At 39.5% G+C, this 14,783-nt stretch overlaps 2 protein-coding genes across 3 annotated transcripts in view; one reads left to right on the top strand and one right to left on the bottom strand.

The window, feature by feature from the left end:
* Positions 1-1,945: 1,945 nt before the first annotated feature.
* Positions 1,946-10,434, top strand: LOC144017389 (cellular retinoic acid-binding protein 1). Of its 2 annotated transcripts, XM_077518904.1 has the most exons (5): positions 1,946-2,116; positions 3,656-3,834; positions 4,034-4,147; positions 4,760-4,883; positions 10,017-10,079. In XM_077518904.1, exons 1-4 carry the CDS (start codon positions 2,047-2,049, stop codon positions 4,859-4,861), a joined length of 465 nt encoding a protein of 154 aa, XP_077375030.1. In that variant the 5' UTR covers positions 1,946-2,046; the 3' UTR covers positions 4,862-4,883; positions 10,017-10,079. The 2 variants fall into 2 exon arrangements, with proteins under 2 accessions (XP_077375030.1, XP_077375031.1); XM_077518905.1 differs by lacking the exon at positions 4,760-4,883 and having other exon boundaries at positions 10,017-10,434.
* The window catches only part of LOC144017388 (paired amphipathic helix protein Sin3a-like), a 19,805-nt gene continuing 15,354 nt past the window's right edge, over positions 10,333-14,783 (bottom strand). Inside the window, exon 21 of the mRNA XM_077518901.1 lies at positions 10,333-13,774. Within this exon, the coding sequence (XP_077375027.1) occupies positions 13,559-13,774 (216 nt within the window). The 3' untranslated portion in view covers positions 10,333-13,558. The remainder of the gene's footprint in view (positions 13,775-14,783) is intronic.

Below are 14,783 nucleotides of genomic sequence, written 5' to 3'. Positions count from 1 at the left end.
GCACCAAAGGCAAGTGACGGTTCCACTCCTCCACCTGGAGCGCAGGGGGTGGCCATTTTGTCACTTGTGTCGCTGTTGACTCAGGATGACATGACTGTTGCTTCGGGCTGAGGTATTGACCAATCACGGCTCACCTGTGTTTTTTTTTAAATTTATATATATATATATATATATATATATATATATATATATATATATATATATATATATATATATTTATTTTTTTACTCCTCTAGATTGTGTTCTTATCAATTTGCATTACACTAGCCTTTATCTTTAAACAAAGAGCACCATCTAGAGGAGTAAAAAAAATATCGCAAGTGGCTCATGAAGCTTCATTTTCCTGTCACTAGCGTATTGATTTTTTTTTTTTTTAAATCACGATAATTAAATTAAAAAAAAATCTGAAATTCTATGTTATCAGGATACGATATGTGATACAAGGCTAACGATAACGTTTATCTCACGATATAATGAAAAAGCAAATATCGATGTATTGGTCAGGTAATAAATCCATGATAATCTACTCGAAGACAAACTGATGTTTTTTCAATGAGAAAATAGTTTCTTTTTGTACCATCACTGAATCACAATATTAAAACTGGTGTCTTCTTCACAGTGAGTATTTTAGTGTATTTTTTAAACAAATACAAATGTCTTCTTAACAGAGACCACTTTCTGTGAACAAATATGTCTTTCTTAAACACTATTGTCAGTTACATGGTTAACTGTTTCATTTTATAAACTGACAATTTTGTTTTGTGTAACGTTGCAAAAGTAAATGAATAAAATTACTGAAATATTAAATCCAATTAAATCAATAGTAATATTCCTCAGAAATTGTGTTTCAAAAACTCAAAACATAAAATATGTTTTAAAAAGTTAAAATTCAAGATAATACACATTTTTAGAAACATATGCAAAACTGAGTCAGTTGCTAGACAGTAAGCTTATGAGTCTTCTTCACCTTAACACTTCCGTACATTTCCTTGCCACGCTCCCCCTAGTGGCCCGCCTAGTAATTGCTAAATAAGTTAGGAACAATGGATCCGTTAAAGTGGTTGTATACTAACTACAGATATCGTGATACTCGCGTAGGTGTATCAATAATCTGTCGGGAGACAAAGTATCACGATATCGATATATATTGTCACATGTATTGTATTGTATGTATATTTTTATTTATTTATTTTTTAACAAACTGTCCGAGACCCACCAAATCCCCGCACTACACTGCGCTGTCTCCCAAAACAAACAAAAAATCTCTGTGTTTATCCTCAGTGCCCTCCAAACCCCAAGCCGTCTCATGGAGGTGACCTTCATGACACCTAAGTTCATAACTCATTATGTCGGTTCATAAGATGAAAGTCTACACCGAGGTCGTGTCGGAACAACTACTAAAGCAATGCTCGCTACCCTGTTTATTGATGCCCGTCTTTACTCCGTAAAAGAAACAAGACCAACGTGGAGGGCAACACATCTTTCAGATGACACTTCCTGCTGGGAAGACGGAGTGCTCGCCGCTCGACGACACGCGTTATTTATCAAAGCCTGTCTTGGAAGGAGCACTTTGTCGAAAAAGATGGATGTGGATGGAACATGTGTGACGTGGCCGCAGCCTAGAGGAGGAACCATGAGAGCTATTCTCAAGGGAGGGGGGTCATCGTGTGAGTGTGTGCAGGACAGGAGGAGGGCCACAGTAATGGAGATTGTGAGGTGATGGGAGTGTAGTGATGGGGCAGAAAATCTTACATTTTATTCATACAAATTAGCAAGTACATTTGGGTGAGACATTCAAACCGAATCCCTATTTATGGGGACAAAAAAAAAAAGAAAAAAAAAAGAAGAAAAGATACTTTAATAACGCAATTAAAAGTGAAGTATGTGTGTGGGTGTGTGATTCAAGGGAGGTGGAGGGGGTTTGGCTCCCCGCCTGGGATCATTAAGCACACAAGAGGAGAGACGGAGGGAGGAAGCTTCGGAGGAAGAAGAAGCAGTCGAGACGAGCATTGACAGACGCAATCGGACACACGCAGAGGAGGAGAAATGCCAAATTTCGCAGGCAACTGGAAAATGAAAAGCAGTGAGAATTTCGACGAGTTACTCAAGGCGCTGGGTGAGAATGTTTTTTTTTCTTATGTGGAGGTCTGAGTGGCCTCAGGTGAGAGCTTTGTTAGTTCGAAACAAGGGTCTTTTTTTGTCTAATGCAGATGAGGATAGCTGAAATATGAGAATTAAACTGGGGTCATTCTTCATCAGTATTATGATGATGATGTTGTGGAGTGCTTGATTAGTTTCAGGAAGTACAAATTTCATAATTAAGCTTTTACAATAGAATGACCTACTTGATTATTTCTAATGGCTTACTGTCATGATAAATGAGTGCAATGCGGGAAACCATTTTCCGATAGTTGTCCATTTATTTGTACTTCAAGTGAGTCACAGAGAGGGTTAAGAGTTTTACCGCTCATTTGCAGGACTGAATCTATCATTATGGACAGGAGAGTCGAACATGGGGCAAAGTGGGCCAACATTCCTCTTGTTCGTTTTCTTCTCACTGCATCCATGTGTTCAACATTTGCCAGGCGCAGACTCTGTGAGTCTTAACAGCATAATTTGTCTAAAAAAAACCCCCCAAAAAACAATTATTTTTCTCATTTTCAAGACTTCTGCATTTTCATAAGCGTCAGGATTAAACATTACCAAATACTCAATCATTTTAAATTTTATACCTGTAACGCGTTACAAAAAAGCAGGGACATGGGTACATTTCATTTACACCAATTTTAAATCATTTTTCCTTTCAACAACACTCAATACATTTCTCCATTGTCGTATTCTGTTAACGCGCTTCACATTTTCAATGACAGGTCTGGACTGCTGGCGGGGCAGTCTAGTACTCACACTCTTATTACGGAGCCACGCTATTTTAACACGTGCAGAATGTGGATGGGTATTGTTTTGCTGAAATAAGACAGGACATCCCTTGAAAAAGACGGCAGCAAGTCTTGCTTCAAAAGCTGCATGTAGCTTTCAGTATTACTCGATTAATCGACAAGTTATCAATGATCAAATTATCGACAACTATTTGAACTCATTCACTCCCAGCCATTTTAACTTAAGAAACCCCCTTCGCCCCCGGCTGTTTTACTGGATTTTGACTGATTTTGCAGGGTCCACAGAATATTCTGTTCTATTGCTATAAAAACATGGAACCTACCAAAGGAAACATTAGAGTTTCTTCTTTCATCAGGAAAAAAAAAAGCACATTTGTATCAGTGTTCTTTTTGCAGCAATACACATTAGAATACAGCTAAGTTTCATCAGTATTCACAAACCTGTTGAAAACACTGGGGAAAAGAGCTTGTTGCAACATGGCTCTGGCTAATCTCTTATTCTCTGCTGCCACCAGCTGGCCGTTTTTTGTAGTACCTACTATTGCCTTAAGCCACCTCTTCACGTCAGAAGCTGTATCAAAGCATTCGGTATTCTGCAGCATTAAAAAAAACAAACGGTTTTTGGGAGTGCATGAAAAAGTATTAAAAAACATATTTATACGTTTTTGGGTTTGAATGAATTAATAATCGAGTAATTGTTTGGAGCCCTTTTTAAATTTAAAATTCTCCAAGTGCATATAAAGTCCATCCGTTCTCAGGTGTGAACGCAATGCTGAGGAAGGTTGCCGTGGCGGCCGCTTCCAAGCCTTACGTGGAGATCCGGCAGAATGGCGAGCAATTCTACATCAAGACATCCACCTCAATCCGCACCACAGAGATCAACTTCCTCATTGGCGAGGAGTTCAATGAGGAGACTGTGGATGGAAGAAAGTGTAAGGTAATTTCATGAACAATCACGTGAACAAGAAAGACCACAAACCATCATGGATGAAAAGAAAAATAAAGCGAGAGATTTTCTGCTGTACTGACAGTACATCATAATATTTGATTTCAGTGTGTTCTATCAGTAGGTCACTTGAGGACGGAGTTGAATGATGGACAAAATCTGAGACATGAATGCATATGTACCTTTACAGAGTCTGGCTACTTGGGAGACGGAAAACAAAATGTATTGCAAACAGACCCTAGTGAGCGGCAACGGGCCAAAAACCTTCTGGACCAGAGAGCTCAGAGGGGATGAACTCATCCTGGTTGGTATTCTATTATTCTTTTGAATACAGTATTTTGTTCAGATGAAAGAACTGCATCACCCAAATAGGAGGAAGCAAGGTAGGAGTGACCTCAAAGAAGAATCTAATTTCATAGGAACAAACCAATGTTTGCCTACAAGGTGCTGTGACGAATGAAAAACAAAATTGACAAAGTCCACAAAATGAGATTCAAAGTACCAAACCAAAACTGGCCATAAAAGGAAACAATACATGACTTGGGAAAAAAAGTGACTGACAGCGAGAGAAACAGAAGCAACAAAGACATCGAACCGACAAGGACCGAAAGAAACCAGGGAACTGAATACAAGCAAACAAGAAACATCTGGACAAGACATGAATGGTTGCAGGGAGCTGATTGGTTTACAAGGGACTGCCCGGGCTGTTGGGAACAGTTGTAACGAAAAGCTAATGACCAAGACCTGCAAAAGACATGAAAAACTAAAAATGATCTCAACAACAAAAAACATATCGTGACTGTGGTCATGTGAAATTATTGTGAAAAAGAACATTAAGAATAACAAATGTCTTGTCTGCCAAATTTGTGCAATTTAAGAATGAGAAATCATCATGTGCTTTCCCTGTCAACATCAGGGCCCAATGCAGATGATGGACCAGATGGACCGCAAAGTCCAAAGGGGTGTGATGACAAGCTGCTCTCTACTGACTGACTATCAATCACATAAATATTTGTGAGGGGATGTAATTTGGATCAATGGTATGTTTTCGGCAGTACGAAATCTGTTTTCATTCAAGATAAGGGTGTGTGGGTCCATGTGGAGCGTTAGACTGTAAAATGATAAGCACATGGGGACGGATCATTGAAATAAAAAAACACACGCTTGTTTTAAGTTAACAGTCTGAGATCTACCGGGCAGAAGACTGACGATGGAAGTATAGTATCATAATGTACAACAACAACAACAATATTACTAATAATAGTCCTAATATTTTGGAACAGCACATAGCTGTATCTGCCTCACAGGTCTGACCTACATCAGTGTTTCTCAATCCTGGTCCTCGGGGAACACTATCCAGTCTGTTTTCCACGTCTCCCTTCACCAACGCATGTGAGGATCGTTATCAGGCTTCTCCAGAGCTTGCCGATGAGCTGATCATTGGAAACGCCTGCGTTGGAATATCGAGACATGGAAAACAGGCTGGATATTGTCCCCCGAGGACCACAGTTGAGAAACACTGAGCTACAGGATCAGAAATGTCTGCTCAGGCTTTCCGATGTGCAGTTTGAATGAGCTCCCTGTGCTTGTGTGGCTATCCAGGATGTGCCCTATGATTAACTGGAAACCAGTCCAGGGTGCTGGGAGAGGCTAATACTTGGAGAGTAGGGTGTGCCTACCCACACAATTTGGTCCCAACCTTCAAAAGAATGTGGACAAAGAGGTGATGGAATGGTCCGGATCGTTTAAAGATCTGGGAGTTGCTACGTAATGCTGGTTAATACCCTGCAACATTGTCACCGACCAGGTAGCATGCAATCACTGGGGGCTGTCACTAGCCAAAATTATCGCTCACCATGGGTTCTGATTCTAGTAGCATGCTAGCATGTTATCACTGGGGGCTGTCACTAGCCAAAACTATCGCTCACTATGGGCTCTGATTCTAGCTAGTATGGCTAAAAAGCTGTGACAGGAGCTTGAAATTCCCAAATAAAACAGTAAAAATTCATTTATGAGCAATGAATCCATCCATTTTTAATAGTACCTTTCCTCATTAGGGTCGGGGTGAGCTATCCCTGGCGACTTTGGACGAGATGTGGGGTAGGCCTACACCCTAGCAGTGTTTCTTCTACATTAATTTAGGAGTGGGGGCCCGCCCCTAAATGCTAGCCGCCACTCTTTCAATTTTTTTTTTTTTTTTTTTTTTTAAAGATTGTTGTGCACTAAACTGTGTATAACTTTGCACATTGAGTATACCCCCCCATGGTCAAAGTCAGAGGAGTGAATTAAATTCCCGAATTAATAATAAATAAAGCAGCAAATTAATGACCAGAGTTAAACGCAAGTTATTAGCTTGAGATAACTCAACATAGATTTTATAAGTTTAAACAGGCGTTCACAATATATTTGTGACCAGCTAACCTAACATAAGTTATCTGTAGTTTAAGTCAATTTGGCCCAGTGCTAACTCGGTGTCGTTAACTGTCAGGCTTACCCGTTTGACATCCATTGAACACGACAAAGGAAGAGAAGACACTCAGGTCAAGGCTCGCAAGGAGAGAGGAATTGACTGATACAATTCACGACTGCACTCTGTGAAAAAAAATCCCCTCCTCACCCTCTTTTTATTTGGTTTCCACACCCCTAGTTACGTGGGTGTTCCAACCCTAAAAATGCAAATGCAAGGCATAGTTGGAACACAGTGTACTTGTTTATCTATGTGTGTGTGCATGTGAGTGGAAGATTGCTGAGTACATATGTGTGGTCTAGTTTGCAAACATTTCTTAACAGAAAAGTGAAGTAAATTAATTGATGGTGTTAGGCTAATTACACACCATCATGTTACTGCATTTTTGAGTCATTTCTTTACACCGCCACAGTTCCTTTGAATGTCTTCCTTCGGTGCTGAAAAAAAATCCTACAAGAAGCACTGCCTATGCTGACCAGATTTTCAAAATTAAAAACTGGGATGCAACAATTTCGCAGACAATCAAATATATAATTAATTGTCACCAAATTTCATTGCATGTGAATCTTTGTCAATGGGTGGCAGTTTTGTCAGTTGTGCTATTATGTCAGCTGATGCTAAATGCTATCTTGGTTCAACAGTGCTAAACAATTCAATGCACTCAACATTATCCAACCACCTTTTTTGCTTCGTCCCGGCAACTACTGGAAGCTGACTGTACCGTTTATTGTAACATTGGAAATATGCCTCTCAAACGCTCAGCTTGCATTGGGTCTGACTGGCGACCGCAGGATTAGTAGGACATTTTCCGTTTTTCCGAGACATGAAAGCAGGAAGTAGAGTTCTACTTCTGGTATGATGAAAACGTGCCTACTAGCGATTAGATGGGGATGAGTATGAGAACCCATATTTGAATGTGAAACTAAATAGGAATGAATTCAACAGTTAAATTACTTTTTAATGGGGTTATCGTAAGAATTGCTTTGACAACTGCGTGAGTGACTACACATGGCAAAAAACGCGACACCGAGACGGGAGCTGCATAAAATCGGGACAAAACAATGAAATTGGCGAAATCTGCCGGGACTCTGGATCCAAGTCTGAAACTGGTACCGTCTCAGCTAAAAGGTCAAGTCTGGTCACCCTACCTTGAACTGGTCAACAGTCAATCGCAGGGAAGATTATAGAGATGGACAATCGGAATTCCGTTATATCGCGAGTGATTATATTAATGATGTCACTGTTACGAGTGGCACCCAGTGGGAACTATTACTATGATGGGGACAGTGTTGAAAACCAGTTTGACACCTCTGGTATTATGCCACAAAATGACGATAACAGCTGTTAGAAAAAGCAAAAACAGACCAATGTGTAATAATATTGACAATACTGAACAATATCGACAGCTCGTCTAGCCTCTAGATTAAAGTGACCGAGTTTCCAGGATAACAGGCTAAAAACAGAGGCGTTCGCAAGCCATCTTTTTGTTGCTCATTCCAGCAGACATGGCAGATTACAGCCGCCCTCACTGTGATTGAGGACGGCCAGACTTTAATGACCACTTTGAGTCAACCCTTAAAATGAGAAGTGGCGCTGTAGAAAAAATATCGTTATTGTCCATGACAGGAAGCTCATTCTTCCTTTACATTTGAGACCATTTGATGATAATGTTGAGAGGAAGAGCGCAAGCCTCTAATGGGCAGTTAGAGTGGAGGAAAGAGTCAGGTGAAAATGTGTGCCTTTGATAATCCGGCGTTCTCCTACGGCCTGTAATTGGCCTCATTGATCACGGTGTGGAGAAATGCAAATGAACCCTGTCGTTACCTCCACTTAATGCCTCCCCGGACGGCTGGCCGACTGCCAGATGGACTTGTGTCGGCTCCATCTGTCACCGACTCGCTTGCATGCCCTGCACCGCAGCGTGGCCTAAGATAATGATGTGTGGTGCCGCAGTCGGCCATAAAGATTTTCCTCGGGGACTTCCATGAATCTTTAGGAACTAAATAGAGGCGCCTGTCCCGCTCGTCCTGTATTCAGAACGGTCACACTTGGGAAGCTTTCATGGAATCAAGAGTGGAAATCGGAAAGCGCGGCAAGGGAAAAACGACTTTATTTTGGCTTACTTAGGTTGCATATTTTATCCTCAAACTGTCGAAGTACCCTTGAGCAAGATACTTAAATTCCTTCCATGACAACAGCCACTTGAATTCTAGGGAGTCTTTGAAGACATTTTCCACAAATCCTCCCATAATTCTATTGCCAAACTCAACATAACTACTTTATGTAACCATAAATAGCACTCACATTAAATATAAATTTTCAAGGAAAAAAAAAAAGCCATAAGAGTAAGGTTAGATTTTTCCAAAGAAAATAAAATTTTATTCACAAGTAAAAACAACAGGTAACAAAAAAATAAAAAATAAAAAATTGTGACTGTACAACCCTGTGCTCTGAACAAACCAATCACATTCAAACTCAAGTTAAATGCAAGTCAGAACACAACTCTTACAGCACAAAGTATGGTCCGCCCCAAAATTTGATTTTGGGGCCCCCTATCACCACCAATAATAATGACAATTGATCATTCATACTCCTAAAAACGTATTTCATGCTCTACATTTTCATTATGAATACACTTGAAAAACTATGTGGGACTTGTAGTTCGATTGCCTGGATTGGCTAGCAACCAGTTCAGGGTGTACCCCGCCTACTACCCGGAGACAGCTGGGATAGGCTCCAGCACCCCAGCAACCCTTGTGAGGAATAAGTGGTTAAGAAAATTGATGGATGGAAAGTTCGATTGCAATCCACAATGGATTTCAGGCCATCAGACTAGACAACTGGTTTGCAAAATTCAGTAAATCCCCCTACTGGCCATACAGAGAAGAACGAAGACCAGTAAAATGAAGAAGAAACCTGTCATGTTTTAATGGAACGGCCCAAACGGGAGTGAAAATCCACTCACGTGTCACCTCCGCACAGCATCCGATCTTGTCGTTTAAAAGGTATCAGTCAGGAGTGTACAAAAGAATTTTCAAGACATGAAATCCACCATGGAACACAGTGAAGAGTCTTCGTGAAATGGAGGAAAATATGGCTCAACTTTGACATAAGCAATAACTGGATGGTCCTCTAAAATTGATAAATAAAACTGCTCAGGGATGCTGTCCAGATGCCAAGGAATTTCTGGCAGGTACTGCCTATTTTATACATGCAACAACAATCTTTCGTGTTCGTAAAGGAAACCACCCATTCTACAGAAACACACTTGAAATCTCCCAAATGCTTGAGGGGAAAATGTTTTGTGGTCCAATGAAAGAAATATTGAACTTTTTGGCCACAACTCCAAAAGGTGTGGTGTAAAGTAAACAACGTTCTTCCACTTAAAGAATACAATAAATACTGTAGAGTGAGACTTTTTGTTTTTGTTTGTATTTGAATGGCTTGGGTGATGTTGAAATGTGTTCATTTCCTTGCTAAGTGTAACTGAAATTCCTATATGGTCAATTTCTGTAACATTTAAATAGCATCTTCATTATTTCACATGCATCAAAATCATTTCTGCAATTTTACCACCAAACACTTTGACGATGGTTCATTTAGCATTCGGTGGTTTCAAACGTTCACTATAAACAATGCTGAAAGATAAAATAATGAACAAGAATTGCACTATAATATTTATGTATATTGTAATTGTCTGTTTCAGACTTTTGGAGCCGATGATGTGGTGTGCACAAGGATCTACATGAGAGCGTAGCAGCAAACTGACAGTTCCTGCAAACATCTAAAAAATACTCAGCACGTGTCAACCATCTCATCATACCGTTTTCTATCTTCATAAACAGTTGATCTGGATATATTGCCAAAATTAAAAGCACTGTTCATTAAACCTCACAGTATACTTGTATTTTCTAGTAAATTAGTGAATACTGAAGTCATAAAATAAGGGTTCAATTGAATTCAATGCTTAATGTGTAGGATGGGATGAATATATGAGACAAAGTAATAAAAGGAAAACTTGTTTCTGTCTCTAAAGGATAGTTTAATAGCATCCACCTGACTAGCACATATACATCAAGAGAAGAGAACGGTAAAAGAAGATACAAACAATGCATTTGTGTACAATCAGCTCTTGGGGATCATGTGGCATTCCATCCACAATGAACAGTGAATACAAAAATAAAAACCAAACTGCAAGATTGTCTTTGGAGCTGGTTGAATAATCATCACTTTAAAAAGGCGGCCACACAGCCCTGCTGCCAACTTGTCAATGTCGCCAATCTTTGCTTCGGTGACAAACTTTGGTGCATTTGCTTGTCTTTTAATCCATCCTTTATGGAAAATGAATGTGCTTACAGTTGAAACCAGAAGATGTCACACTTTTCCTGTTTAAGGTCAATTAGGAATCAGGACTAACAAAATTATTTCTATTTGCTAAATGCCAGAATAAAGAGGGAGGGATTTTTAAAAAAACAATTTCTCAATAGTTTCGTCAAAGCTATGTTTATGCAGATTAAGACTTTGTTATTTGAGTAAATTAAAGTCTTTAGTGCCATCTAGTGGTGAACCAATAATTCATTCAATTTAAAACCCCACGATTGATTTCAATAACATGCAAACAAAAGTATGTTCTATTACAGCAACGTACACCCCCCCCCCAAGACACTGAAAGTAGCAGCTTGGCATCTGTTACAGCAGGTTTCCTTTCACTGAGCGGTTTATGTGAACATTTTTATTTCCTACTTTTTGTAACAATCATTGAATTGAAAACTGCCGTACACAACTTGGGAACTGATTTGCTGCTGGCGGTTGTACTAAGAAGCAGAAAAAGTTGAAACTGTGACTATAAGCGCAACGTTTTGAACTTGCACCCCGGATCAAGATGAGGAAACATCGTTGCCATAAAACGCTAGTTTCCATCGCCTTGCCAGGGATCAGGATCACAGAAGAATTAGTCTGGGAATCTTCATTTCTAAAAACCACATCAACATTTTATGTGTATGGGAGACAGGGCACTTTAGTATTAGTCTGAAATTATGAGAACGCTCGCCGCAATATTTTTGATTTTATGGATGGTAAGTGTTTTTGTCATTAAGTTGTCATGAGCGCCTACAGAGAGGAAGATTTTATACTCATAAAATCCAAACTATTAGGGTGATTGTTCTAATATGTGCAGCGGTCGAAGTTGATGTAAGTAGTGATTAGTGATGCTCACATATTTTTTGCCGTTCCCTCAAGAGGTGTTGCCTCTTTCTTTTCAAGGCCACAGTTGTAAATAAGAATCTGTTCTTAATTTGTTTTGACGGGTTAAATAAAGGTTAAATTAAAAAATAAATAAGATAAAAATACAGTGTGAAGTTGGAGATGTGGATGGGTTTGCTTTAAGCTAAATAAGGCTGTGTCTAACCTCTTAACATAATGTGACCAACTTCACTATCGTGCAAGTACTGATACGCCTCAGAGCTTTCGCAATTGCTCATTGCCTCACATCATAAGCAACAATAGTTCAGAACATAGTTTAACATGACCGTACCTTGTCACTGGCCCCTTTTTGCTGTTCTTACATTGTCACAAAATCTGTAACTGTCACAGAAAGTAGACTTGCGCAGTTTTCCGGGTCGCTCCATGCCAAATAATACATTACGCAGATTTTGATTTGTATGAAACTTGCCATAATTGTTGATGGGTGAATCAGAGCAGTGGTTTGGGAGCTACAGCAAATAGTCAAATATTCAAAGCTCATGTACACCAGTTCTGTCAGGAGGAATGGACCAACTTTTTTTGTTGTGGAAGCATATCTGAACTTTATTGAGCCCTTGTCATACAATTTTAAGATAATGGTACCAAATACCAATGTATGTAAACTTCTGATTTTGAATAAAAGGTCATGACAAATTGGCTAAAAAAAATATCAAATTCTCATTAGTTGGGCATTTAGCAAATAGAACTAATCTGAGGAATTCTAATTGGCATAGAACAGGACATATTTAGTCTGATTTCATGTCAGAGAGCGAGGAAACAAAAAGAAAACATGTCTTTTTAAACTTCTGGTTGTAGCTGTACTTGCAAACATGTGGCACATGGAAATTGGAGGCTGAATTCTACTGTTTCACAGCCTCAGACATTATTAATAAAAACTGCTCTCATTTAATCCTACGAAAGCTACAATCTCTACATCAATATTTGCACTTTAGGATGAGCTGTAGAGGAGAAAAGACAATGTTTTACACCATTAACATTCACAGTGGGGTAATAAGTATTGCTGACTGGTTTAGCTGACCCAAATACTGTACATGGCTGACATTCACGGATAGGACTATGGTACTATATACACACACATCTGTGAGAGGAGGCATGGACACGGAACATGGGAAGAATACGCACATTCCTAAGAAGGTTTCACAGAACCAATCTGTCACACAGATTTGGATCATTTGGACAAAAGGAAATACAAAACGCGAGCTGTTGTTGGTTCATTTCAGTCTTGAACCGTGTACTTTCCAAAACAGACGAGCACAAAATGCTACTCAGCTACAGTCAATCGTTTTGAAACCACAAGTCGGAACGATGCCAAAGACGGTTTAAAGGTGGAGACGGTTCAGTCTTGAAGGGCATATAAAATTCAATCTAGAAAATCAAGGCTTGACCTTCACCAGACTACCAACAGAGGTCTCGAACCCCACGCCCGCACACACTGTAGTAGTAGTAATAATAATAATAATAATAATAATAAAAACTTTACATTTTGCATTCAGCTGCATTTAGCTAAATGCTGTCACTGTGTCGTACAGTGCACTACACATCACGAATGACATTTAATAGACACCATTTACAAAAAGTGGTTGGCTCGTCCTTACTTAATGGAGTTAGTCGAGATGTTGACTCCGGAGTGCACGAGTGCACCTTCACCGGCAAAGGAAACATTCACAAGCTGTACACTTTTACAAAAGACGAAAGCCAAGCTTCTAAATTTCATGTAGATTGATGACAAGCTACTTAAAATTCTTTTACAAGAAGTTATAACAACTTCTCAAGAGTGACCTGAAAAACGTTTTTTTCCCCCCATTTTATTTTTATTTTTTTTTTTAAATCGGATCTCATATTATGTAAAAGTATTAAATTTACCTGCATTGAGTGATGAAAAGAGCATCTCAAAATTGGCAAAAGAATAGGCATGGTGAAGGATGAAGTTCCATATGACGTCCACAGACAGTCCTACCTTGCGGTTGCTGACAGAATCACCGGCTACTATGTTCTGTACTTGACTCTGTACTTGTTAACAGTTAGATAATGCAGGACCTCAGGGTTGCACATTGTAGTACAGGGCACCAGGTCTTCTTGTCCATCTCCCATTAGCCACCTCCGGCTGTCGGCGGCCATGTCGCTTGTCACGTGCTCCTTGGCCCAGATGTCCAAGCGGGCCTGAAAGCGTCTGTGCAGGCGTCTGTGGACCCGCTTGTGGGACTGCAAAACACATCCATAATAAAATGAACTTCAGGTACAAACATTTAATGAAAATGACTAGCTACTTTAACACAACTTTTAAAGATACCAGTACGATTTCTCATCTCGAGTAATCACAAATAGTTAATCAAGTACCAATACCACTAGCCTAGTACTTTTGATATACAGTATTAAATTTAGAGATAATTTTAAACAGGGTTCAGTATCTTGCTCAAGGATACTTTAACATCGAACCCACAACCTCAGGGTTGCACGACAACCACCCGACCACTGACCGACACCACCCCTCAATGCGATTTCAAGATCATGAAAGCTGTATATTTGCTTTATAAAAGTTCACAAAGTGGAGCGATGTCTTCAGTAAATTACACAGTGTGGAAGGCCTCACCCCCAGCTAAATGTCTCCAAGATAAACAAGCATTCCTATATTTGCTCCAAGGTTAGACTACACTGTGATTGGCTGGCAACCATTTCAGGGTGTACCCCGCCTACTGTACGAAGCCAGCTGGGATAGGCTCCAGCACCCTCTGCGACCCTTGTGAGGAGCAAGCGGTTAAGAAGATGGATGGATGGATGGGTTAGGCTAAAACTACCGTAGCTAGCAAACGAACGAGCTAAAAGCCAGTTTGTAGCTCTGTTGTTAAATTCACTTTAGCTCTAGAGGTAAGATCATCCACAAAACTGGACATCAAAGTTATACTTACGATTATCATCAGCAATTCATTACCAAAATTAGCAAGTGCTTCTTTATCAGTTATTAAATGTTAGCTGGGTAACTTGACATCCTAGGGTAGTTTCTGCTAGGTCTCATATGATGTTTCATCAATATTTCCAAAGTAAACAAACTTATTTTGTTTCCATCTTTCACGTAACATTTTGTATTACCTCAGCGTAAACAACTGTTCTATTACAGGGGAGAAAAAAAACATGTAATCAGTTCACAGGTACATTGATTAAAAATGGGAATTATTTTTGCATTATTTTTAATTTTGGGCTAAAAACGTCTGTT

This window comes from Festucalex cinctus, chromosome 4, assembly GCF_051991245.1.
Source record: "Festucalex cinctus isolate MCC-2025b chromosome 4, RoL_Fcin_1.0, whole genome shotgun sequence".
Lineage (NCBI taxonomy): Eukaryota > Metazoa > Chordata > Actinopteri > Syngnathiformes > Syngnathidae > Festucalex > Festucalex cinctus.
The sequence above is the reverse complement of the archived record's forward strand: the minus strand, read 5'-3'. Positions and strand labels throughout refer to the sequence as shown.